Source organism: Xiphophorus couchianus, chromosome 3 (genome assembly GCF_001444195.1).
Source record: "Xiphophorus couchianus chromosome 3, X_couchianus-1.0, whole genome shotgun sequence".
Classification (NCBI taxonomy): domain Eukaryota; kingdom Metazoa; phylum Chordata; class Actinopteri; order Cyprinodontiformes; family Poeciliidae; genus Xiphophorus; species Xiphophorus couchianus.
The window spans coordinates 7,796,201-7,824,054 of NC_040230.1; the positions used below are offsets into that span (position 1 = coordinate 7,796,201).

The 27,854-nt window shown below is 37.3% G+C and overlaps 3 protein-coding genes across 6 annotated transcripts; 1 reads left to right on the top strand and 2 right to left on the bottom strand.

Moving 5' to 3' along the window:
- Positions 1-1,293: 1,293 nt before the first annotated feature.
- On the bottom strand, positions 1,294-14,785 carry LOC114141535 (uncharacterized). Its single transcript, XM_028012107.1, has 7 exons — positions 14,628-14,785; positions 13,970-14,091; positions 11,386-11,608; positions 10,242-10,387; positions 7,204-7,348; positions 4,702-4,846; positions 1,294-2,006 (listed from the first exon to the last, which is right to left on the bottom strand). Exons 1-7 carry the CDS (start codon positions 14,677-14,679, stop codon positions 1,919-1,921), a joined length of 921 nt encoding a protein of 306 aa, XP_027867908.1. The 5' UTR covers positions 14,680-14,785; the 3' UTR covers positions 1,294-1,918.
- An 821-nt stretch (positions 14,786-15,606) lies between these two features.
- Positions 15,607-18,728, top strand: taf12 (TAF12 RNA polymerase II, TATA box binding protein (TBP)-associated factor). Of its 2 annotated transcripts, none has more exons than XM_028012112.1 (6): positions 15,607-15,782; positions 16,323-16,496; positions 16,781-16,858; positions 17,569-17,683; positions 17,996-18,084; positions 18,190-18,728. In XM_028012112.1, exons 2-6 carry the CDS (start codon positions 16,419-16,421, stop codon positions 18,223-18,225), a joined length of 396 nt encoding a protein of 131 aa, XP_027867913.1. In that variant the 5' UTR covers positions 15,607-15,782; positions 16,323-16,418; the 3' UTR covers positions 18,226-18,728. The 2 variants fall into 2 exon arrangements, with proteins under 2 accessions (XP_027867913.1, XP_027867914.1); XM_028012113.1 differs by having other exon boundaries at positions 15,616-15,782; positions 16,387-16,496.
- Positions 18,729-19,245: 517 nt separating this feature from the next.
- Positions 19,246-24,476, bottom strand: rab42b (RAB42, member RAS oncogene family). 3 transcript variants are annotated; one of them, XM_028012111.1, is made up of 3 exons: positions 24,330-24,476; positions 23,802-24,024; positions 19,246-21,680 (listed from the first exon to the last, which is right to left on the bottom strand). In XM_028012111.1, the coding sequence occupies exons 2-3, from the start codon at positions 24,017-24,019 to the stop codon at positions 21,230-21,232; spliced, it is 669 nt and encodes a 222-aa protein (XP_027867912.1). In that variant the 5' UTR covers positions 24,020-24,024; positions 24,330-24,476; the 3' UTR covers positions 19,246-21,229. The 3 variants fall into 3 exon arrangements, with proteins under 3 accessions (XP_027867912.1, XP_027867911.1, XP_027867910.1); XM_028012110.1 differs by having other exon boundaries at positions 23,802-24,045; positions 24,207-24,476; XM_028012109.1 differs by having other exon boundaries at positions 24,207-24,475.
- Positions 24,477-27,854: the final 3,378 nt, after the last annotated feature.

Genomic DNA, 27,854 nt, shown 5'->3' on the forward strand with positions numbered 1-27,854 from the left:
GGTTGAATTCTATTATCAGTGTGAGATTGTAGTACATATATAAAAGGTCAATTTATTTAAGGCTTTTACAAATCTTTAACAGAGGTTCCAGGCAACACTGAAAAAAATAGAAATTGAGCTGTTTTGTATTCTCTGCACTGGCCTTGCCTCCATCTGAGATGTTGTCCAGTGTTTCAGCCATGGGGCACTGGAGAGGTCAAAAAGTTATTGTAGAATACTGTTTTCCTTCCCCCCCAATCAGACCCTTGCACCTTAGGGTCAGCTCTTCTGTGTCAAAGTCCTGATAACATTGTCGTTTGAGCCTATTCAGTTGAAGCCTCAGAAAAAAAAGACAACTTAAAAGCACTCAGGGTTTCACTCATGACTGACTCAAAGGCCAAAACAACCTGGTGCTCACTGGCATTTAACATGCAGAAAGGCATTTTGAGTTTCTCCTTGTTTTGTTTAAGGGCCTTCTTATTTTTTGTCTCTCAAGCAAGGCCTGACCTGAGCCATAAAGTAAGCAGGATCTTACTTCATGACTAGAAATGTGGAGAAAGTCTGTAAAAGTCTCAACAAAGGATAGCTGCAGCAGCTGTACAGGGGGGCTTGAATAATCAGTTTAATAACATTATCCAGGGCTGTGCTCTGTGGTGCATGGAACAGTTAATGGAGTGTCATTGTTAAACCGCTGCTTTGCCCATTATTAACAACGGCCTACGGTCAACCACACAGCCATAATAAAACCGCATAAAATCCGACATAACTTCAACGGACAGGCATAATGAAATTCTCAGCAATATGAGCACAGTTGTTGTAATAAGGAATGGTTGTGCAGTGCAGTGTTAAGGGTTACAAAGCAACAGAGGAGAAAATTAAAAAGATGAAGTTGTTGTGTTGTATACGATGGTTATATTTTAGAAAGAAATAGAAGGCTAAATTTAGTCAAGTCGAAGCAGAAGTAGCAGCAGCTTTTGTAAAAGATGGGGAAAGTTTCAAGGTTACCTGACCCTACGGTGATTCTTATTTTCTGTACTGAAAATACAATTCTTGTCAAGCTCACTATGCTTGTTAAGGGTTGGGGGGAACAATAGTGGATAACTTTAAGTAAAGATCATTCCCTAAGAGTAAAACCTCGCAGACTGCAGAGGAAGGTCAGTAAACAGGTTGATGCAAACCTAGGAAGACAGAGGATCGAGAAGATGTGCAGCCAAGCGAGTGTGCATGTCCGGCCTTCGCCACATTGTCAATACTCCCCAGACCTTTTTTTATACCTCTAAAATGAAACAAAATCAATGACACACTGGAGGTGGGTAAATAATATTTTTAAAAGCCATTTAATGTCAAAGAAATCCAAAAGTGCAGTATTAGAAGTGGAAAGTGCTTGAGTGCTGCCACAGTAAAGAGATTATAATAACCTTTCCCAAGTACTTTATGATAGTTCCTCTTTTGGGAACAGAAACAAATCAACACTCTAAACCATTCTCTTATCATCTAAATAGTTCATTTATGATAAACAGCTGAGCAATTATGCTTGCACCTGAAAGGAAGGAATTGTGCAAGGAGTTTTTGTAGCTCTTTAGCAGAAGAATCTTCATCTTGATTTTTGCAAAGGTGGAGCTTACAATTTTCCCCACTGCAGAGTAAATGAAAAGAAAATTGCCAAACGGTTCTGTTCGAGATACATAACTGCACTCTGCACTCAGAAGCAAAGCTGCAACGGCATCACTAAAGCAATCATTTGCCCCTCAGTATGTTTCATTATTTATTTTTTACACCCGGCTTGTTACTGATTTCGATTTTTTTCTCCACAGTCTTCCAATATCCCCATTTACCTCACCCTATTCACTTCCCCCTATTGGTCCCCCTTTGTGGCTGCCCATTCCATCTTCCTCTTCTCTTGCTCCGACTTTCTCATCCCGCAGCCCCGCCTGAGCATTCACACCAGCGGCTGTTTGTCTGCGCTGGTGGAGGGAAGGGACTCCACACTTGATTTGTAGATAGGCTTTTTCTGAGAGTGGTCATCACTGCAGAGAGGAAGACAGGGAAAGACGGAGAAGAACGATTATCAGTGGATCGATCTCGCAGCAGGCACTCAAAAAGTATAAGTGAGGAAATTATAGGCTGTATCAAAGCGCTGGAGGCACACATGGCTGTAGATATGAAAGTCAATTATCCGTTTCTGTGCTGTCTGAGTGTCTTTGCACACACCTACTTGTATACTCACAAGAAACACTCACGGAAGACAGTCAAGGAAAACATCTGCATGAAGGATAAAACTTTAGTTCATGCAGTAAGAGAAAAAGTGTTCGCATTACATTTTTATGTGTTTTGGAAAGCAAAGATAACAGCAGGTAAAAATCTTTTCTTTCTATTATACAGAAATATGTGAAAGGTCACGGATGAGGTCAAGTGGGTCACAATTGCTGAGTTTAGCAAGCAACCTTCAGTTTGCCATGCTAATTGTATTATTTTGAAAAAATTAACTATGAGTTACCAAAAATATCCTCATTAAACTAATACTCTCCTATCAATGGCTGTTATATGATGTTCTAAATTGTTGGAAAGTTACCTGCAGCTGCTTTTCACCTTAATAAATAAAATACCAGATTATGAAGGTTGCATTTTTTCCATTTGCAGTAACATTATTATACATACATCTGAATGTCTGCCCTCCATGTTTCCTGACATGATAAAAGCAACCTCAATCTTTATCCAAAACAAGAATCTCTTTTACACTGCATGCTACATACATTTTTCTATTTCAAGTGAAGGTGTGTTTGTTCCAGGGTTCAGTATAATTTGTAGAAACTTTGTTCCCTCTTTACATTGACTAAATGCTTCAAAATCCAAAGAGAAGAACGTCCAGGTAACAACAGAGAACAACATCACTGTCATGCAGGGCTGTCCCCTCCGTTCTATTGTGTCTCTAAGCCAGAGAGACAGACATATGTCTCCCATAAGACAGCGGGATGCATCAGATCCAAAAAGGCACTTTGTTCTGAACAGACATTGATGTGATTGATGGTGGATTCTCTGATGGACTGTAACCTTCTCCCATTTCCCATTTTATATCCCCTTCTTAGGCAGACATAGGTCATAAAGATCCTATTCAAAGCATCAAACGTATTCTTCTTTTTGACATTTGAGAATCAACCAGAGGTGTGATAAAATCTGAGTTCAATCAGTTTAATTCTTATAGAAAAGAGTGCTTGCCTTCAGATTAACTCTGTTCCCACAAAATGCACAATACAATTATTAGACATGTCGTTTTTCTCTGTAATCTTTTGCAAGGCGTAGGATTTTTCAATAAGATTCTTTCCATAAATATTAGCCATAATAAGAAATTACTCCTTCTTACTTGAAACCATGAAAAACTCAATAGGAAGGTGTAAGCTTTAGATGAAATTCATTTCTTTATAACTTATAAGATGGATTTTGTATTAAGAATTCATGAGGCTGGCTGGTTAACCAATATTAAAGCTAAAGTAGCTGAGAGTCTCTACATGTGATTGATTTTTAATATTCAGTCTGGGTTGTGCTGGCTGGCTCACACATAGCCGACATCATACGGCAGGTTCAAATAAAGGTGCAGACACCAAACAGAAACTCTGGACATGAAATAGCCTTTGTTCTGCCACATGACAAAATGAAATATTGCAGCCTTAGTTATAATAAAGGCAAACTGCAAAGAGGGAGATCCAAGTAGTGGACAAAAGGGAAGCAATTTTGAGTAAATAAACACACACATTCACCTCTATTCAAAGACATATTAGCCATCACTTTTTGAAACATGATTTAAGATCCTATTAACCAAAGTGATTTCAAAGCGGTGGCTCAGTAAGTGTTCCTGCGAAAAAGAGGCAGACAGCAGCTGAACAAATCACCTTCCTCCCTGGCTTTGTTTATATGATCAGAACCTAGTTCTTCCACAAATAAACTAATCTGGGCATGTTAAAGAGAGAGAGCGGCTGAATACATGCACACAAAAAAACTGCATGATTATTTCATAATGCAGTGTTTGTGATGTTTGAACAGGAGTTGGGGACTTTTAGGAAAAAATATTGGAGGAAAAATGGTCATTCCCCAAAATATGATCCTGCAAGGATTCAACACCTAAAATGGGTGTATAGTGTACAGCTGATTCCAGTTTGTCTAATCTGTCAATGCTTACTTGAACAATTCAGTTTTTTTATGTCCAGGGATTACATTATGTGCCAACTCTTCTGTAAAAGTTTTGTTTAAGTTAAATGTAATAAACACTGGCCATGACCTTAAAAATGTCTGGCAAGTTGTTTTGGAAAGGTGGCATCTTAAAATCACAGGTAAAATGAAGGAATTGCAAAATTATTCCAATTTCGGCATCAAAATGTATTCTTATCTCAGAACAAAGGGTGTGAGGGAACATGCTGTTTATTGTTCCAGTTATTAAAATATGTAACTTTAATATTTTTTTAATTATTTACTTATTTATTATTTACATATTTCATAAATCTGTCACCATGGCATGACAGTATAACATATCACAAGCGAAATTGACACCTCTAAGACCCGCCCCCTGGCTCTGATTGGTTGTTTCTGACTGGGAGCAGCTGACTTATTTCTGACTTGGCAGGAAAATTAATCTGAATTGTGTTGTTTAAAACCAAAGGCTTTTAGAGTATGAGAAGACGCCTGTTTGGAAAATAAAAAGGCACAAAGATTCCAACAATGGTTCCTTACATGGGGCCCTTGCTGCTCCTGATCCGCTTGGCCCTGCGGCACAGGAACACACTCACAGAGAGGATGAACACAACCAGAGACGCTGCAGCCGCGGAGGTCATCAACCAGAGTCGCCCATTAGTAGTCTCATACCAGGCAGCATCCTCTGTGGGACAGACATGAAGGGAAACGTGCATGACACAGAATCTAAAATCAGCACACCTCATAATGCCTCGAGGCAAAAAGTATCTCCAGGCAACTTCCTACTTGAATACATGAGAGACCATGCCAGGTATTCACACAAGTCATCATACTGACCTGTACAAAGTCTGATTGTTAGAATTTCTAAAAAAATTGGAGATTATACCCCGGATGTTCCAGGATTTAATAAAAAATAACTGCCTTTTCTGAACCTAGTCTTTGCAGTTTTGGACAAAACAAACAAATGCTGAAAAACAATGCAAGAAAAAACCCTTTGTCTTCTTATATACAGTGTGTTAAGAGGATTGCTGTGGAGTCACATGGAGAATGTTTGCCTAAGGTTTGTGCAGCTGATGTAGTGAACTCCTTCAAAGGAACCATAGAGGTATGTGGTGAAGTCTCACCAAGACATCAGGGAGGACCACATAAAATTCCTGTATGCAGAGATGAGTTTAATAATTACTCCAAAGAAATAACCAGACTTACAAAGGAGCACCAATGACTCATGGCAGCGGTGTTCATTAATCCAAACTGGAACACAGTATTTTAACCCCAGTGGTTTAATAAATTCTATTGGTTGTAAATTCTAACACTGCAGTAAATTAATAATTATCAACAGACAGGTCAGTGATAACAATGATGAAGACAAATGGAGTCTGGTTTTAGATTAGATATATTAAAAATAAAATAAAATTGCCTGGTTTCAAGCAAAGAAAGACTATCAGTAATAAAAAAAAGAGAAATTACACAGAAATATGTATGTCATCTAAATGGAATACGTAATAATGTACGCTCTGTCTATTTACATCTGTAATGACTGAGAAATCAACTCAGAACATCTTAATTAATTGGAATATCACCAAAAAGCTAATTTCATTCATTAATTTTATTCAAAAAGTGAAAGTCTTGATATATTATATAGATTCATTACACACAGACTGATATTGTGCTAATGAAAACTCAAGATTCAGTATCTCAGATGATTATAAAACTTACATAATGCCAATAAAAATTATTTTTAATACAGAAGTCACAGGCTTATGAAATGTATGTTCATGTACTGTATAATATGCAGTCATTAATTTGATGGGGCTTGCTTTGCATGAATTACTACATCAGTGAGGCAAAAGCCTGTAACTCTGCTGAGGTGTCAAGGAAGCCATGCAGCTTTACATTGTTGTCTTTTTAATCTTTTTCCTTTAACCATACTCAATAGAGTCACTGGTTATTATTCTGATTATTATTCCATGTCTGTATGGGGCAACTCGTGAAACCCTGACTCCAGCCACAGACCACACTTTATGAATTTCTCCCAACCTTATGCTGCACAGTCCTCGCAAGGCTGCGGTTATCCCAATAGATTGTTCATCTTTTTCTATTATTTTTTCCTTCCACTCAACTTGCCACTTGTATACATTGATAAAGCCCCCTGTGACCATAATCCTTCTTTAGCAATGGCCTTTGATGGCTTACCCTCCTTGTGGAAGGTGACAGTCTCAAATCATAATTTTTTCTACAATAAAAGAAAATACCATTATTTTCTACAATAATGGTATTTCTCTTTACTGTGTAGATTACTGTGTCTTTACTGTGTAGTTAACAATAGATATCTTAATTAAAACATTTTATTGGTTGTATGTAATATTTTGCTCTTATTTAAAAATTTTGAATATATTTTTTGTGCAAATGAATATTCATTTTTGTAAATTACTAACTATTCACTTCATGTTTATATTTGAATCAATTCATATGCACCTGTAAACTGCAGAATAAAATCAACTCATTTGAGCATTTAATGAATTTGGCCTAATAATAATAACTGCTTCCTTTAAATCTTAAAATTTTCACACTTTTGATTTTATGCAGTTTATTACAGTATTTATTGGATGTAGGGTATATTCTGTCATCATATGTGATCATCTCAAATGACATTTTACATGCAGTTTTATTTCTCACACATGCTATGTAGGGAGTTTTGGTAAACATCTTTACCTCTGGAAGTTCTGAGGTTCAACACATCCTTTTTCCTCTGCCTCAATATGAAAGCCTAACTTTCCTTTGGTTCCCATAAATTTATGGACATGAAACAGAAAACATTTTTGTACCTGTCTCATGATGTAAGAACATCCGCATGAGCTGACCTTTACTGTGACATTTAAGTGGCTGATAGAAGAACCAATAGATTAGCACAGATTTCTGTTGAGAAATGAATTCCCCATGCAGTTGTGAAGAAAAGCCCAGTCTTTCTTCAGAAAGAGGAAGAGGTGAAAATACTTTTAGGACTTGGCTAGGATGACGACGAGGAACGATCACCCAACTTACCGGGAAGCAGGGTGATGCTGATGGTTCGCTTCTTGGTGAGGGACTTCACTGAAGGATGTGTAGCCATGCAGGTGTACTGTCCTTCATCCATTTCACTCACCTTCTTCAGTGTGAGTGTAGAGGAAGGCAGAATCCAGTCATTACCCTGCAAGAAAGGGATAGAAAAGAGGTTTTAAGAAAGGGAGTGTTTTATTGGTCAGGTTGTTTTCAGCCCTGCAAGAATACAAATTAAGAGCAATTGATGCTCCATGACAGAGGAGAGAAATAAGGAGGAAACTCAGGGATGTCAAACACAAGCAGTGAGAAAAATATGAGGGAAAACAGGTGGTAATGGAAAACAGAGTAGTTATTTTTGGTGTTCTGCAGAGGGATGAGCAGTGGGACATAGTAAATTAGAACAAGACAAAAAGAAATATTGAGACTCTGATGGAGACAGAGATACAACAAAGTTCTACTGGTGTGAGTTTTTCAGAGAGCTGTCCCAAAAGTCTTAAATGAACTCTATTTACCTGAGCAGTAATCCCAATGAGCGAACTTACATCGACACAAGTCAATAACCCAAATAACAGCATCATCCACGAAGAATGATGCTGCAAGAGCTCACTGTTAACACAACACATAATGAGATGGCAGGGGAGCGGCATGAATTGTCGACACAGATATAGTAGCACTATTATGAGGTAGAGCCTAACCTGGGGGGGAACAAATAATAGGCCAAACACAAGGATTGGAAGAACAATGAATGAGGAAGAGGGGGGTAAAAAAAAAAGAAACAACAAAGAAAAAACATTATACCATGCAAATGACTTGGCTCTTGGGAGCTACAGTTCCTGCCAAGAAAGTCCATTTCAGTTTGAATGGATCTGAATTAAGAGGATTTCCCATAAAGGCCAGGTCTGGCCAAAGAAGCATTTTGTATGCAAATCCACTGGCGCCCAAAAGCAGCATGTCGTTCCTGCCTCTGTCCTGCTGTCATTTCTGTGGGCCAAAGCGCTCACACCGGCTGTCTGTCAAACTGGGACGCTTGCTGTCTAACATCCACTCTTGTCAAAGACACAGAGGGGTTTTTACAGAACAATTACCTCTAATCACGTGTGAATAGAGAAACTTCTATGACTCTATTTTATTTTTCTGAATGTGACTTTTCTGAAAGTTGATATATACAAAACCAGCCTGTCTTTTCTAAGATTATTACTCGTTACTAAAAATGACAGCAGAGCATTGTTGGCAGATAATGACAAAAACCTTAAAGCCCTATATGAGATCATGTAGAGGACAAACAGCATTAGCGCCCTGACAAGTCCACTGAATTGGATTTGGACTTGTAAACCCATTTAAAACCTGGATTAGTGATGACCCTTTAACAAGCATTAACCCTGAGCCAACTTAGTGAGAATGAAAACAAAAATGAGGAAAGTGAGCAAACATATCTGCCCTTCCAGATATAACAGGATTTGGAGACATTTTTGCTAAGGTAGTACAGTTTTTGACAGCGATGCAGGAATAACATAAAAAGTCCTTTGTACCAAAATAATTAGTTTCTCGAAAAAATAATAGGTTTATCTTTCATTGTCAGCAAGGGCTAACTTGTAGATCTTTTATGGTTTTTTTTATAAGAACATGTTTTAATTAATTATTAGAAATCACAGGAGCCAGGGCAGAAACAAACCAAAAAATCCAACGAAAACAAACCAGCAAGGAGACATGAGGAGAACACAAGTTAGAATGAGGAAGTAATGGGAGGAACCACTGATGAGTGACTGAGAAAGAGGTGCTAAGTACTGAAACAATGGACCTGAGCTGATTAGCTAACTGATTGCAGATGTGAGAGGAAAGAGCAGAAGACAGACTGAAAAGAGGGAGAAAGAGAGAGAAAGTGGCACAGGGGTTCAGGGAGAGTACATAGGGGATTATGGAATAAATCTTACAGTAAAGCAAACTAAACATAATTAAACTAGAGTAACTAAAAATAACTAGAAACAAAAATAAACATAATAAACTGGCATCCCTAAGAAACAACTGAACTAAAGAAAAACAGGAACAAAAGAAGTTCACAATCAACTAACATAACCACAAAATTCAGAAGATTGAGAAAGAAATAGTCGCAAGGCGGGGACTGCAGCTAGAGTCAGAGCAAACGTTATGAAATGTCATATTCCTTGTGCAAGTCAGCCCTGAAACAAAGATAAGGTTACCAATGGCTAAGGAGTGGCTAAGACTTAACACATTGTCAAAAAGTACCAACAGTTGTTTTAATGTCTGTGGTATCACTATGCTTTGACTGGCCCATAAGCCCCATAGAGAATCTGTGGAACATCTTGAAGATGAAAATACGAGACACCAGACCCCAAAACGCAAAATCTCTCACTTATTTTTAGACACCTGTACCTTTCAAACCCACCACATGTACTAGGTGTATCACCTGCCTACCCGTGTTCTTCAAAAATGTGATTAGTCAGATAGATTCATCTTGTTCTACACGCCAATTGTCACTCTGGCATTTTAAAGCGAGACATCTTAATTTCCTTTCAGCAACACTTTCTTAGTTCAGTAGCCTAGCTGAATTATTCAATGCCAGTTAACCAAACACTACAAAAATAATTAGAAATCTATCCACATAATTGTTTTCAGGTTGACTGGTTCTTGTCTAGACCTCATTAAACTATTAATCCTCTGTAAGTGGGCAAGCTTGCAATTCCCAGCGAGAGGTGAGGCTAAGCCAACCAGTCACTTAAACACAGAACTCCTTTCGTTTAGAGGATAGAAAGAGAGAGAAAGACGGCACGTAAGGGGAGACTAAAGAGACTTGAGAAAGTCAGGGAGAGAAACAGAGATGTGCTGGAGGAGGAGAGACAATTAACAGAAGGCTTGCACAAAGCCAAGAGGGCGGCAGAGACCTGGTGAGGCTAGAAAGAGAAGAGGGTAGAAAGAAAATATAAAGAGGTCACATCCAGAGATGGGAGGAGGAGAGAGACTGACAAGTTTCCAAAAGTATAATGAGGACACCAGCACAGTGTGCATACCCGAGGTTTTCTCACCTCTTTCTGCCAGTAGTAGCTTGGCTCCTCTGACGAGCTCGCTGAACACTTCAGTTCTACATCCTCCCCGAGCCGCACCTTCAGGTCCTGCGGGACGCCCAGGTAGCTGGTGTAGCCTTCCATAGACACTGACAGTTCTCTCATATCTGGAAACACAGTGCAGATGAGACAGCATGATAAGGCATTAATGAAGCAACTAATTCAATGCATGCTGAGGTAACCTGTCTGAGTATTTGGGAGGTGACTAAACGTATGTTGTCCGTACTAGTGTCTGGAAAAAGCTCAGATGTTTTAAGAATAGTTGTGACCATGTGGCCTCCAATGCCTCCAATAGATGCTGACTGTTACGAGTGATCAATAGTAACGATGATAGGCTTCATCTTATCAAAGTCTTTAGAGAGGCAGTGTTGTGAATAATGACTCATTTTCTCTTCCATTTCAATAGATGGCCCACGTCCATCCAGCTCTCTTGCCTCCTTCCATCCTATAGCTCATTCTAATCTTTTCCTCTTATTGATTCCTCCCATGAGGCTGCGGAGCCGATCAAACAGCATCAGGGTCGATATGATGGCCACTGAGAAGAGAGAGGACAAATCCTGGCCAGCTACACAACATATACTTAATTCAAGTCTCCCACATTGGTGTTGTAGTTTTAAACTGGAGCCTAACCAGTGCAGTGCCTCCCTGTTTGCATAGAGCATAAAATAAAAATCGCTCAACCTTTCTTGGGTAACAGCATTTGCATTAGATCTTTAGCATGTGCTGTTTTATGACTGCTGCAACCTCTAAAATACATCTTTTCTGTTGCTCACTGAGAGGAATCCATTGTGTTTACCTCCTGCTAGTTGCAAACATGAGGGAATATGTTTCAGACACCGTCTGTTTAGCCATATAGCCAACAACTTATGTGTTAGGATGATATGTGTCCTTCTTTGTTAGAAATGGAACTCACAATTTGTCACATTTCCTGTTTTAAGAGTGAAACATCAAGTTAATTTGCATCACATAATTTGATCTTTATCTTACTTCTGTAAAACATTAATAACACCAACAGCTGAATTTGATTGTAAATGTCATTGAAGTGCACAGTTTAAGAAGACTGCATCTATAAGCCAAACCCTCCCATTGCAACCAAGAAACTCACACTGGACTTTGAAGGTCAGCGGCTCAGACGCATTGTCTGGAGCAGTTGTGTTTTCATTGTCTGACACACAACGGAAGGGCACCCCAGAGAACCTTGTTGGATAGGGAATATGAAGAAGTCCGCTTTTCTCCTCATCCTCGCCATAAAAATAATCCCCTCCGCAAAACCACCTGCCCATGCTGGCCCCCCAAACTTTACGCCACAAGTTCCTTGAGTACTGGTACTGAGAAAAGAAAAAAAACGAAAGAGACAAGAATGGTTTATCTTTCAGAATATCACAACATAATCAAACTGTCTGAAAAACAAACATCTATACATAGTATGTGTAAATTCAGATATACTACAGTATTTACAGTGCCTTATAAATGGTCTTAACACTAGCAACCACAAACATTTATCAGCACATTTTACTTGGATGATGAAGCACTATGAACACAAATAAAAACAGTTTTGAAGTAGTAGAGATAGGTTTAAACCAATGTTAGGTCATAAAACATTGAACTTTGAATATATCACTGTTCTTTTTAAAAGGAAAGGGAAAGAGTATGGCAGAACTATAAACCTCTTCAGGCATTATATTTCACCATAGCTGACAGGCCGATTGACAGGGAGAGTATTACTAGTATTAACCAGAGAAGCAGCCAAAGGAGCTATGGAGGAGCTGCAAACATCAGCAACTCAGGGGAGAATCTATTGGTGGCACATTTGTTATGTGCTCCACAAATCTGGACTTTATGGAGGGTTAGAATCAAGAAGCTCTGTTTGTACCTTTGTCACAAACTACGGAGAAAACACAACAAACATGTGGTAGGACGTGCTCTGGTTAGTTGAGACCCAAATCAAACTATTTGACCAACAAGTAAATTGCTTTGTCAAGCAGATTCTTGATTGTTTTCAAACAATAATCTGTGGAAGCACTTGAATACTGATGGTCACAGATGTTCTAGAGTTCTAGTTATTTTGAATCAGACTGGGGAAACATTTCAGTCTTCATATGTGCAAAGCTGGTTAAAAATATGTCACTTTAGCAGAGGCAAAATCATAGTCCATCCACTCCCTTATAGTGCTATAGCTACTTAGTGTTTGTTTCTCAAATGGAAGCTGAATAAAATACATTGTAGAGTGTTAATTCAGTGTGAGAAAATGTGAAAAATCCTAAAGGTTTTGAGTACTTTTACAAGGCACTCTTTTCATCTGTTAATGGACTTCAGTGCACTATGATTAACATCAAAATCTCAGCAAAAATGTATCAACCGAATTCAGGTGATACATTAAATTTCTATGCAAAGGCCTTTAATTAATAAAACACTAATTTAAAAAATCACAGAAGTCACAGTCTTCTGACTATATGGAAGGGGGATGTTGAAGCACACATAGTGCAGCTGTACAGTAATCAAAATCTGGATCCAGCCAGGAATACCAGTTGTAAAATATGTAACAATGTTGCCTTTTTGAATTAAATAAGATAACCTTTATACCACAATGTCTCAGTGGTAAATGAATTAAAGAAACCTATCTGCATACCAGATGAGTGAACAATCAAAATAAAACAGAGCAGAAAGCATATGACACTTTACTGTAAAATGAAAGTGATTGGCTTGAACTTTACTCCAGCTGGAAAATTCCCCAAACAAAGGGAAATACCTGAACATATACATATTAGACTGTCTGAAGTATCACATCGTGTGACTGAGCTGAGTTCAGTGAACTTTTCAGTGGTGAACCATTGTACAAAAGCAGTCTGGAGAGCAAAACAATTCTTGAGTAACATTACACAGAGCCAAGGCTTTAAACTGAATTTGAATGTGGGACTCGCCCCCAGTTTACCCCGTCTAAATTATTCTTCATTTTAATTTGTCTTGGAAGGCAAAGTTTAGATGTTAGAAAATCACCACAGTAGAGGACATTCAGGTTCCAAGTTGTAAAATAGTGGAAATTGATTAAACCATCTGAAGTACTTATAAACAGTTTATACCTGTAGATTTCACTGTGTAATATATATATATATATATACTGTATATCATATATCAAAGACTTTCTGAACTCTGAAGTTAAGGCTCCTCTGAAAATTCTAACTTCCTTAGTCACAATTTAGACCTCAGGTGATGTTCTTGATGTATTTCCAACTGGGAAATATGAAAAAGCTGACTTCCTTGTATAAAAACAACACAAGATTATCATTGACTTCAGAAAGCCAAGGAGCGAAGGACAAAGCATAGCATTTTAGCAATTTCACCACAAAAAAGAATGGAGAGTTGATCCATTTACAGTTACAGTGTGCATTCAGTATCATTTCAAGCGCAAACACAAGTGACATAAATGGTTAAATAAGCATTGCTATATCATTTATTTAATATTTAAGTCCTCCAGATTTTTCCTTGCAGGAGTCCCTGAGCAATTGCAACATTTGTCTACAGTAGTCCGACTCTGATTTTATGAGTTACTACATGTTTGAACAGTTTAAGCAACAGCTACGGATATTGCCTGTTACAGCAACTGCAAGGTCCAGTTTTTTCCTTTAGCCTTTGGCAAACACCCTAAGGTCATATTATATCCACCCACTCACATAACATCCACAACTCACCGGAGGAAGGTACTCAAAGTGAACCTGGCTGACATTGAGGTCAGAGTCTGTGTACAGGCATTCCAGTGTGACTGACTCGCCCTCCAGAATCGGCTCAGTTGGGCCTTTGATGATCAAAGTTGCTGCATATGGACACAAATAACAGATATACAGGTTAATGATTTGGATGAATAAAAAGTATTGTTGACACAATGGGGATCCAATAACTTTGTGACTTTACATATTACCAATCTGCAATACATTGTTAAGATCTGTAGCACACTCCTTCTGAAACATGTATCTGTTGATGCTGTGATCTGAAACCAGTTTGACCAGTTTTCTGTTACCGTAAGCTCTAATGGCTTGACAATATTTTGCAAACTTTCCTGCCGTTATGAACTAAACATGACCTTCTGTGCGCATAAAACATTAAAGTATTCTGCTTCAATATTTCTAGGAACAATTTTCTGTCTTTTTCTGAGACACAGATGGGAAAACAAAGTGTTTCCTCAAGAGACAGAATTACTTAGACAACAACAAATTGAGACCTTTATAAAGCTAAACAGGCTATAAAATATGGGCTTTTTGAGTAATGAACTCAAAATATTGAGTAAAAAAAGAACACAATAAGCTCTTTTACAACAATTGTAAAACATTGAAACATAATAAACGTATTTACCATTAGTGCCATGAATCACGACCACCAATGCAACAAGTAGAAGGGCTTTCATGGCTGTAGGAAAAGGCTTTTCAGAGTTTGAGAAACAAATGTTGAGGTCCTGCGCAGCTACTAAACAGAATGAAAGTTTGCTTTGTATTAGTAGATCACAGAGTAGGCGTGTCTTTCTCTGTGTTTTTTGCAGGAAGTGCGTTCGAAACAGTTTGAATTTTTAAAAGCCCTTATTCATTATTTTCGTTTTAAAAGCGAAAATAAATCGGGCTGAATAGGTAAAGTTTTACCTTTTCAGCCGAGACACAGCTTAATATGTCTCGGGGTTCATATTAAGCTGATGTGCGTTTACGCATGAATTGTTATGTGAAAAGTAGAGCAGCTGCCGCTGCGCCAATAATCTTCATTTATTCTCAGTGCGTCAGTTGTATCTAAACGGAACCGCGCCTACCACGTTTAGGTGTTTTTCTGTATCTTCACCAAAAATTGAAACTAACCCTCACATGCTTTGGTGGTTTTTAGGCGTGATATGTAACACCAAACAAGCCAACATTTTACGCTGCATTTATCTTGACCTTTTGGTCAAAGGAGAAGTTGAAATAAATGTTTTGTCTTGGTCACACACCATGAAGCAAACTGCGTCATCTAAGAGAGTAGGAGTTTTTAAGATAAATAATTATTGAATACGTTAGTAAGCATAGACAGTAGATCACATAATAGCAAAAACAATAATAACAATGACAACAACAACTTCTACAGTATTATTATTAATAATAAACATGTTCTACAAATTATATCATAACTAAACACTTTAAGGTGGGATCAGCCATTTATATTGCCATGCTTTTCCTTTAAATGCTTAGATGTGTGATGTGTTTTGCTTATTATGTGCAAGAGAAAGAACGATGTCTTCCGCCAACAAATTTAGAAGCGCTCTTCGAGTGGTTTAGATTGTTGATGTAGTTCCAGAAAATGTCCAGCAGGAGGCAGAGCAAAGGCGACTAAATGACACAGGAAACAGACAGAAGCTTAGCGGAAGTACCGTGAGAGCTCGGTGATTTGTTTTTGGATGTCTGGATTAAAACAAAGAGTTTATTTTTCTTTCTAACGAATTTGTATGTTATACGACAATGAAAAATGGGCAGGTAATCTTCATTTAACCTGGTAAGGTTGTATATATTAACTCATTTAAAGAATAAAGTACATAATGTCCCCACCGCTACATTAGCAGCTAATATTAGCCAATGAAGCTAACGTCAAAATTGACAGTAGCTTTTGTTTTGAGCACAAACAGATTGGGTATTAACGGCATCTTGCGTGCTTTGTCGTTGCACTGAAATTATTAGGCTGTCAGTTATCTTTTTTGCGTTGCGTCATTTATTGAGTTTGGGTTAAGCGTCTCTGTTTGGATTTTTTCCCGAAAGCGTTGTTTCACGGCTAAGATATGATTAGCGTTAAGTAAATCAAAAAAGTAGATGTAATTGAATGTATAGTTGTTGACAAAGCAAATCAAGTAGAATTATCATTTTAGAACAAGTCATTAAAATCATGTCTATATTGCTACTATCAATATTATTACTATAAAAACTGAACGAATATTTGTGACTTTTATTCAACTAGTACTCTTCATAAACCACTGTTTGCTGCAATTTAACTTAAACCTGACTTGTTTTATTTATATAATCATTTCTTTCCGTGATGCAGATTATAGGTGGCAGTGTCTATACAAACTAATCCATCACATCTGTGATATTAGACGGTCATTCAGGACTCCCAAAGTCCTTGCCCGTGGCCACCAGCATGGCTAACAGCACCCCAATAATAGTGAAGGGTCTGACCTCAGGTCCTGCAGGCAGGAGTAGTCCGGAGGGATCTCAGGTTAGTGTTTTTTTCTTTTCCTGTGTTTATTATCTTTTTGTTTGTTTCTGCTAATAGGAAGGCTTTTCATAGTTTGTCAAAGTATTTAATAAGAAGTAAATGAAAATGCAGACATTATTTGTACATGGACATAAAATGTTTTTGCTGGAATGTGACAGAAAATATGCAAAGGAATAATGACCACTTTGAAGACAGGTTTTATGTGTTTCTAAACAGAACAGCAAGTGAATCATCACTTTGCTAATCTAGAAAAAAATGATCTATGTAATGTAATTTTCTTCCAGGTCCTCAGTAAGAAGAAGCTGCAAGACCTAGTGAGAGAAATTGATCCAAATGAACAACTGGATGAAGATGTTGAGGAGGTCTGTCAGAAATTCAATGCTGACTTTAAGGGGTACTTTGGGTTTTTGATGTGATGTTCTGTTGTGTTATTGGCACAAAGAGTTTCCCCATCTGTAAACAAATGTCACATTTTCATTAATTTTCAGGAAACTGAAGAAATTCTCCGACATACTTGCTACTCAAACAGAATCCTTGGTTTAAGAGATTTCGTTCATTATTGATTTAAAAATGTTTATGTTTTTAGATATAGCTGAACAGCACATTGTATATTAACTATCAACACTTTAAATTTGTCACTGTTTTCCATGAGGACCAACCTCTGTGACAATGCTATCAAAGTTTAAATTTGTTGATGCTGTTTTCCATATCAGTCTATTTCATGACCTGTCTGCTTCTAAATCTGCCAAGAGTGGAATAAATCTTTGGATTTCGATTAAGCAACAGCATCAGACATGACACCCTATTGTGTAGTTGTCTGGAAATTATCCTGGCAGACTTGTGATCAGCTGATGAAGCAAACTGATGCCAATACATAAAAGCTGGCAACTGTTTTGTGATATAATACATCTGTCTACTGCAATTAAGCAAACTCACTTACAACATTTATACAGAACTTCTGTGAAGATGTTATAAGTAACTTTGAAAATATGTTATTTTCTGTTTACTAAAGTTATTCTTATCCCCATTATTTGAGCTGTTTTAAGAGTTGTTTATGTGGGACTCTTTTCAGATGCTGCTTCAAATTGCAGATGATTTCATAGAAAGTGTAGTGACAGCAGCGTGTCAGCTGGCACGTCATCGCAAATCCAATACGCTGGAGGTTAAAGATGTTCAGTTACACCTAGGTAAGTTTCTGATGGCTTTTTGGCAGAATTGTAACCCTTCATATTTTAAGAATTGAGAGAATTTGTTCCTCAGACTTTTGAACGAAAAACGTCAAAGCCACATCATTTGCCAAATAATTTAAGGGTATTGATATTTAAATACATATTTAAAGTGAAATAGAAAAAAAATGATTTATATTTTTAGAATTGTATTGCCAGTATAGATTTCTGTCTCAGTCAAAGGATTCTGCTGCGCTTAGATATTCATATGAAAATTAATGGATGTTTTTAAAGACCTGGGTGCTGATTACTTTTTATATTGTTTTTCTCTAGAGCGTCAGTGGAACATGTGGATTCCAGGTTACGGATCAGATGAAATCAGACCATTCAAAAAAGCTTGTACTACAGAGGCTCACAAACAGGTAAACAATAACAGGATTTGGTTAATTTGGGAAAATCAGAATAGTTATTTATGTACTTGTGCATATTTTGTTTTGGGGCTAATGAATTTATCTTTGTTGTTCCAGAGAATGGCACTGATTCGCAAGACAACCAAAAAGTAGCACAAGAAAGCTATTATGTTGTACTAACTTTGTGTATTTTTTTTCTTTTTTTCTGGTTAATGAAATAAAAGTGGTGATGGTGAAGGGTGTTTTTTTTCTTTCTGAATATAAATTGTAATATTGTCTCCCTAACATTTGACTGTCTTGCAAAAATCATCTTATGAAAATTGGTATTCATATTTTGTTCTGTTTCATTACCACTAGCTAAGACTGGCAGAACTCCAACTTAAAATCTTTGTCAGTAAAAAAAAAATGTATGGATTTTTTTTTTTGTATTGAATATTGCTGTCTTTGGTTTTGCTTTTGATACTGTTGAGCATGTTTTTGTGAGTGTTACTGACTCTTCAGCCTTCTAAAAATGATTTGTAATATTTTGCCAAGGTACATGTTAAGCATGGAAGAGTTCCTCTGTTTACTCACTGTACTTTGTATTCCCCTTTCCATTTTCTGACAGTTATTGAATTTTCAGTGTCTAAATAAAAGGATGCTGGTAAAAAGCAAAATGATTTTAAGTGTGAATTACATATTGTTAAACTAATGCATGAGAGACATTCCATACGGAGGGAATTAGTGTGTCTAAGCAGAATTCCTATTTATATGTATTTTAATTTACAAAATAATTTAAATAATTTTGTTGGGTCTCTGTTACCATTTAGAAGTGAGCATCCCAGTAGATGTAAGAAATTTGTATCTGATATGAAGACGTAACTTAGGTTTTAAAAAGTCACAGTTGTATAAAATCAATAAAATTTTACATCATGAAGTTACTTTAGTTTAAAGTCCAGTGTTTTCTCTTCTGTATGGAGCATAGAGTAATTCACAGCATCTTAAAAATTCTGTGAATTTTTAAGCCACAATAGTGGAGCTGTAATAAAGATTTCTTATGGGTATGCATATAATAAATAGAAACAGCTGTTAACACCTTGCAATTTATCTTAACAAAATAAGAAGTCACCCCATTGTGTACATAAACAAGGGATATAACCCTTGATTGTGTAGAGAAAAATTGTTAGAGCAATATCCAGAGGCACCCAAGAGATTTTATTTAATTTTAACAACAGCACCTGGAAATCAGTCAATTTTGTTTCACTGACTTAGGCTTAAGATGAGATCATAAAAGGTGGTGTTTTTAATCTAAATAAAGACATTTTGTACCTTTACCACTCCGTACAGCAAACAAATAACAGGAAATACTTAAATAGCTCTCTAAGAAAAAGAATGTAGGTAGTGCAGTGGCTTCCGCAATTTTTCCAACCCCCTTATTGTTAGTCACACCATCAGTGTGTTTGTGCATCAAAGAATCATTTATTGGCTATTTTTACAAGTGATAGTTTCCCCTTAAAACACTAAAACCACACTTTCTGACCTCTGAGATATTTCTTGTGGGTGCTCTCAGAGTGAGAAACCACTTATCCAGTGTCATCTACAAGTCCAGATGACAAAAAAGTCAATAGGAGAGAAAATGCCCACGTTTTAGATTGAATGTGGCCACAAAAGAGTCCGATTTTTAACATCTTTTAGATTACTTATGCAAAAAGCAAACTGCAAGACATTAACCTTTATACCCTTTTGCTACTGAACTGAGGTTAACTAATGACATCATCAGTCCATTAATAGCATAGGCTGTGCGCCAAGCATATGTTAATAAAGGAAGAAAAACCTGTCTGAAAGTACAAAACTCATAAGAAATTGCATCATTTGCAAGAGCAAACCTTAAGATAGGCTTAATACTAAAATACAACATGCTCGACAATGATGTCCTATGTAACATAATTTCTGTAAAGACTGACAAAAAAGTGAAACTGCTAACCTTATACTTGAGAGGATATTAATTCAAGTACAGAAGTATTCAGACCCTGCAAACTTTTTTACTTCTTTAGTTACAAATGGATGGACAGTGACATCTGTTTTTGCAAACATAAATCTTCAAGGTGTGATGTGGACTGCATTCACCCCCAATCTGATACCCCTAAATGAAAGCAGGAGAAAGCAGAGGACGTCAGTTTTAAAATTATTAATAAATAGGGTAACTAGTGTGTGTTATAAAATGTCAGTATAAAACTAACTGTCTTGTAATTGACATAGATGTTTGGTAGAGAATATTAGTGAACAAACAGCATTGTGGAGACAAAGGAACACTGTTTAATTCAACATCAGTTAGACACCACTGCACCTACCAAAACATGACAAGTCAGACAATGAGAGCATTAATGAAAGAACCAGGCAGGAAGCTCATAGTAACAGTTGTGGGAATCTTTCAATTCATGCTCTTCACCGATCTGGCCTTCATTAAAAAGTGCCCAGAAGAAAATGGCATAAGAAACCTTAGCAATTCAGCTCTAGAAATATAGATGGCACAGACACAAAGCTGCTCTGGTCAAATGAGATCAAAACGGAGCTTTATCACTTACAAGCTAAATGCTTTGCATGTTGAAAAACACTGCACACCATCTCCACTGTGACACCTAAAATAGTTTTAACATCATACTATGGATGCTCTTCTTTAGACGGTTTCCCTGTAAGCCACTAGAGTTGATGGAGCTAAACAAGAACAATCCTGAAAGAAAAATCTGCAAAAAATGAGAGTGGGATAAAGATGAGCAATAATGGCACAAACACATCCAGAGCGGCATCAATCTGAGAATTTGAGGGAAAATTTGCTGTTCACAGATATGAAATAAATTTTATGTAATGGTACTATGACAAAATATTAAAAAGTCCAAGGGGTATGCAAATGTTTGCAATTCATTGTAAATGTCAGACTGCTGGTGATGTCAGCTAAAGTAATACATTCTAAAACAATCATTGTAGCTTTCACTGTGTTTAGATTCAATATTGAGTCATTATTTTACAAAATTATACACAACTCCACACAATAGAAATGAAAAATATATATTTTGAGTGTCTTCTAGGGTGGTCATACATTACATCGCCACTATAAATCCAACTTGCCAGCAGGCGGTTTCTCTCCTACCAGAGCATGAGTTTTATGTCAGTACAATATTTATCCACAGCACTTGTTTTTGTTCTTGGTTGGTGAGCTGGCTTTAGACACACTGTTTCTTTGTAACTGTAGTGTCTGTGGGGCAACACACTTGACACCATCCCAGCCCTCCTGCAGTTCTATTTCCCCGCTCAACAGACCCTGGTAGACCCGTCGAGTGAGGAGCTCGAATGACTCTCTCACGTTTTGTCCTGTCTTTGCTGAAGCCTCGACGTAGGGCATCCCCAGCTGTCCGGCCAGTTTCTGGGCCTCTTCCCGGCTCACTGCTCTGTCCTCGTGAGTGTCCTGGTCAATCTTCTGACCTACCAGGACAAACAGAACCTTCTGTGGTTGCACTCGCTCGCACACCTCAGCGTGCCACTCCTTTATATGGTCAAAGGATGACCGACTGGTGATGTCAAACACCAGCAGGCCTCCGACAGAGTTCCGATAATAAGAACGGGTCACTGATCTGAGAAGAGAAGTGAGAGAGGGGGGAGAATATAGATAATAAGCGAGAGACGGCCATCGGATTTTTAGCATATAAAAACCTTTTAAATATTTCAATAGAAAGTCCAAAGTTCAGATTATCCTTCACTTATTTCCTTCTCCACTGAACTGTGTTGTACGAGTTAAATTCTTTCAGATAAGCGAATGGAAAAAGAATCATTCTCTTTGTTGGAAACTGATAGCTGCTGTGTTTAACCATCAACAGGTATGTAGATCCCCCATGAGTCACTGACTGTTTTTTAGAACAGGCTTAGTAAGACATCCTTCCACCGATGCAACTTTATTACTTCATTAAACACACATCTCATTAAAAGCAACCTTTTTTTTCCATCTTTTTTTAGCTGATTGGTTCGACTGCAGACCTGAGGTAAGTACAAACAGGCACAGTGAGCAATTTGTCACAGTTCATTCAACTGGACAACAAAAATAATTAATTTAGAGACAGAATGAAACAGGCTACTTCTAATTCTTGCATTAAATATGCTGAGCAAAGAGAACGGTGCCCTGTGAAAGAATTGCACTGACTGCATTTCTGTACACATTGCACACTGAGCTGGTGATGGCTGAAAGCAAACACAGATGAACAGCTTGGAGGCAAGTGGAGTGGCTGGAGTAGTTTGTTTGGGCACTGTATTTGCATACACTCCTGATGTTGTATGGTCTTCACAATGAGAATAGTGTTTTCAAGATAACCATCTAATGAAAACAACTGAAGGGTCATGCCATCAGGCCTGATGGTTACAGAAGTTTTATATATGTATGAATATATATACAGTATATATATATACACGGTATATATGTAAGTTTAATATGTATAGCTGTTTGTTGCTTACTATCGTTAAATCCCAACGCAGAAACTTGATTAAATTAGGCATCTACATGGAATATCATATAGGCAACTTGCTGGAGTTGACATCAGGATGTGGCAGAAGGATCTCTGATTGAGGCTTGATTCTTGTTGCTAAACAAGTATTTCAAAAACTGCTGATCTATTCGGGTTTTCACACATGCACGTGTGTGAAAACCCGTAAAGGGGGTCTGTCGTAAATGGCTTGAAAAAGAGAAAAATGTCTACTGACCAGTTATTGTGTGTACAAAAAAATGCCTTGACAATTTCAGAGGTCAGAGGAGAATGGGCAGTCTGTATTTGAAAGGTTAGAAGGGTAGCAATAGCTCAAATTACCACTCATTACAGAGGTAGAGAATATCTTGTCCGATGAGGCTCAGCTGTGACATTCAGCCGGTAGGGTCAGGTTTTGGTGTAAACAAAATGAAAGTATTCGTCCAACCTGCTTCGTATCAGCAGTTCACACCGAAGGTGGTGCTGTCATGCTGTGGTGGATATATTTACATGGGTACTATTAGTACTACCAAGACACTGTTTAAATACCAGTCTAACTGAATATTATTGTTGACTCCGTTGACCACAGTTAACCTATCTTCTGGCAGCTGCTTCGAGGAGAATAATGCACCATGTCACAAAGCTCATCTCAAGCTGGTTTCTTGAACATTACACGCCCCCACAAGCTCCAGATTTCAACCTAACAAAGCATGTTTGGAAAATGATGACACAGTAGATTAACATCATGAATGTACAAGTGATAAAGCTGCAGGAACTGTGTGATGCTATCGAGACAATATCAACTAAAATCTTTGAGGGATGTTTCTGTCACCTTGTTGAAAAAATGCCAGAAAGAATAAGAGAAGTTTGGAAGAACAAAAGGATCTCCAACCTGCCAATGGCACAATGTATCTATAAAGTGGCTGGTGAGTATAGTCATACATCTAACAGTGTAGAGCAGGGGTGTCAACTCCAGTCCTCAAGTGCCAGTGTCCTGCAACTTTTAGATGTGCCTCTACTGCACCACACCTGAACAGAATAATTAGGTCATTAAGGCTCTGGAGAACTGATCGACACAAGGAGGAGGTAATTAAGCCATTTCATTCCAGTGTTTTGTACCTGTGGCACATCTAAAAACTGCAGGACAGCGACCCTTGAGGACTGGAGTTTGACACCTGTGGTGTAGAGGAACTATTGACTAAACTTCTGCACATGTTAAATCACATATCACACGATTCTTACCTGAACCTCTCCTGCCCAGCGGTGTCCCAAAATTGCAGCTTGACCCGGACCCCCGGCTCCACCTCCAGGAAGTGAACGTAAAAATCTACACCCACAGTTTGGTTGATTGACTCCAGGAACAAATCCTCGGTGTATCGCTTCAGGAGGGATGATTTACCCACAGTGGAGTCCCCCAGCATTATGAACCTGAACTGGTACTGCCACAAAGTTAGGTCCATTGTTGCTGGAAGTGAGAAATGATCTAAGACAAACACGGTAGGTGTAAAAGTTTGAAGTGAACAAATAGAATACAGTAAGGTTTATGTATGGTGAAGAGAGAGGTCAATGTTAAAATTAGAATAGCAGAAGTAGTGTGTGCAAGAGATGATCACTCCCACACCATCTTCAAGTAGGCTGACTCCTTACCTCTGACACTCCAAGTGTTGAGAAATACCCAAACAGCCACTCCTTATTAATCTTCCAAATAGTGGTACAGTCTAAGATAATTTCCATCCCAAAATACAAAGCATTTTGTAGCCAGAAAGTCACCTTTTCATGATGGCTCATCAAAGCCAGAATGCAGCAAAATCTCCCTCATAGATAACCCCAAGAATACTATAGTTCTCATCTAAGCTGCTGAAGGTAAATGCTACTAGCATGTGCGTAAGAGTAGTTGCGCAGGGGTGTGGACTTTTAAAGTTTGCCTGTTGATACTTGATAAAGGGAGGGGCGAAGTGCAAGGACACAGGGAGGGCCATTTTGGAAAGGGAGGGATATATGTGGGAGGTCTCTGAAGTAGTGTGTGACACTATGTAAAGGAAAACTACAGTTTCCTGTTGATAAAAACACTTATATGTATGTCATGAGGAAACATAAAAGTGAGTATGAGCATTGGATTGTCTTTGCCCACACAGTTTGCAGCTGTTATACTTATTTTTATGATCTTGCATTTGAAGTGTACATTGCTACCAAAAAAGGGAAGTTGATAACAATGGGGCTTCAATTCCCCTGAGAAAAGCTGAGGATAAACTTGATGCTGCAAAAGACATAAAGCGACTCAGCTCACATTTATAAGGACACTTCATTAATAATTCTTTACAATTAATTTAATTGTAAATTTAGAAGAGTGAACAAAAACCCAAATTTCAGGTTATGAGAAATTTTTAATTTCATATAAAAACAATTTATGCATACACCTTTGTGCATAGACAAAGGTGTATGCATAACCTTTATTTATGCCACAAGATAGAATGAGCCACAAAGCTCATTCTAAAGAATCTGTCTGTTCATGGAGGGCTGCCACCAAGCATTTTTATGGAACTTAAAGCTGCTGCATGTAACTTATGAAAGTATATATAGATTTTTTTTTACATATTTGTTGAAACTGTCACTATGACTTGATAGTATGGTAGGAGACAGATAATCTGAGAAAAAAAAAATCAAGCTCCTTTCCCTTTGAGGTGGAAATAAAGCTTGAACCACCACAGTGTTAAGTGTTTATTTTTCTTAATTTACATTATTAGTTTTAGCTTACATTATGTTTAAGTCAGTGATTTTATTTAGACAAATATTTTCTAATGGGTGCACACTTTAGTTAATATTTGTCTGAATGGTTTACTCACACTTGTTCTTTTGTTTGAGGTGCTGCAAATCCAGACCAGATGGAGAAGGAAGCCTGGAGCATACCATTTCTTTTTCTAAACGACTTAGGGGGAGGACTTGGTTTAAAATCGACTTTAGTTATTTATTTTGCCACTTTAATAGTCACTTATTATCTGTGCTAAGCTAAAGTTGGTTTTCCTTTATTTGTTTTATATATTACTTTAGCTAATTTTGTAATTTTTGTTCCTTTGTTGTGTTGTGCCTCCCTCATGTGGTAGATTTTGGTTACTCCACCCCCATTTAAGCAGCCTTTTGTTCTTTGTTTGCAGGTCAGTTTTGTTTGTGTTCAGTTGACCTCAGTTGTTTTGGACCCAAATTTGTTATTTGTCCTTTGGCTTATTTTTTCATTGAAACTTTATGTATTGTTAACTATTTTTTGGAATTATTAAATTGAAACCTTTTCTAATTTTTGAACACATTTTGCCCTTGTTTAAGTCTGGTCCCTTACAGCTTTTATTTTATTTAGTTTTCTAAAACTCTGGATGCTCCTATAAAAACACACATATTTTATTCTAACTTTTGTTCTTCGTTAATGTGCTTGCCTCTTCAACCGCTTGGGAGGACTAACAATGTTTCAAAAATAAAGTGATGATGGACATCATGTTGGGAAAGATAACAGCATTATTGCACACTAAACACATTTTATTGCAGATACATTTAAAGGTTATTATAGACGATTATGTGAGTTTATGTTATCACAAACAACAACAACAACAACAACAACAAAAACCCATTTACTAAAGTAGTCATTCTGAGATTAAATGGAAGTTTTAGCTTAATTGCATTGATTAACATTGCCCTAGGAAGCAGTTAATTTCTGAGTTGTTGATTCCAAGGTGACTAATGTCGCCTGAAAAGGGCAAAACACTACATACACAACTTTTATCACAAGAGCATAATTTCATCTAAATACAGCCAGACCTTCATTGTAGCTCTGAGTTTATAATTTACACCCAAAAGCATTGACTTTGGTTTTACATGGCTTATCTTTGCTGCACTCTTTGATCATAACTCAGAAGGTTGTTATGATCCTTCTGTTTGGTTTCATTTTTGTTTTTGTTTGAAGCATGTCTTTTTTTCTGTTTTGCTATATTCAGTAGGTTTTGCCATATTCTGTTCTATGCCTGTATTTATGATTGCCTCAAAGGTTTTGTCATCTACATTAATTCCCTTGAAATTCAGTTTAAGTATATTTTATTGTGTTCTGTTCTTCACTGGATTCAGTTTTTTAGATCAGTGCTCTTTTTGATTTGTAGTTTCTTTGTGTCTCAGTTGAGTTCATAGAGGTAATCAGCCCCTTTCCCGCAGACTACCTGTTTACCTCCTATCCCAGCTGTAACCTGTTAGTAATCAACCACCTGCCTCTTCCCTACCGTCGCTCTCCCCTGTTTTTAAACTCCTGGATTTTTTATTGCTCTTTGCTGGATTCTTCCATTAGCCCATAAGTGATTATGTCTGCTGCATTGCCTGTTCCTTTGCCCGCATTCAATAACCTGTTCTCCATCCACTTATGCTATTTCTGCCCCTAAAAATGATTTAAGTCAAAAAGAAATAGAAATGTTCTTCAGCTGCATAAGTTTAGAAAAAATATCCAGATTTTTCTGGATTGGGGTTGTCCAAAACTGAAAACTGTAAATTAACAGCTCATCACATCCACTTCCAGAGTTTTGAAAATGTTTCAGTTGCAGTAAGTTTCCCTGAAATTAAAGAAAAAAATGTTGTGAAATAAGGAAAATAGCAGTTGTACTTGTCACTGATCATTTCATGGTGTCTACAGTGATAAAATATTGCAGTGTTAATAGACATTAACTTCAACACTCATTGCTCTTTTAATTCAGCCCTATGTCTATCCATTTATTAAGCAATTAAGCTCTAAATGTATAGATACATCCATCATGGTTATTACTTTACCCAAAGGTCAATTAGGCTTACATTTCATAAAATTTGCATTAAATTCTCATCTGTAACCTTGATATAATCATGTTGTAACTTGCAAATGATAGAAGTGAGCACAATTTCAAGTTATTGGGATTATAATTAAAAGTTGCTGAGATCATCTTTAAACTTCAGATCAACTTTAGAAGTTCATATATGGAGGAGAACAAAATAAATGTAATATAACTTAGGCATAAATTATACAAAAGCAATTTTTCAGTACCAGCAGATAAATGTATTGGTGAAAACTAACATCTTGAAATAAATAATTTACTAGCTGAATTTCATTCCAGGTTTATAACATAAAGATACTAAGTTTTTTGCCCTATTCGAACCAAATTTATTACAGCTTCTTTAGAAACTTCTTATTTCTTAGTGGTTTTGAATAAAAGTGCTGCTAAATCCGTGTAATGAAGTTATTTCTCCTTTCTGTGTCACTACAGCCTCAAACAAGCTTGATAAACTAAATAGAGGAGA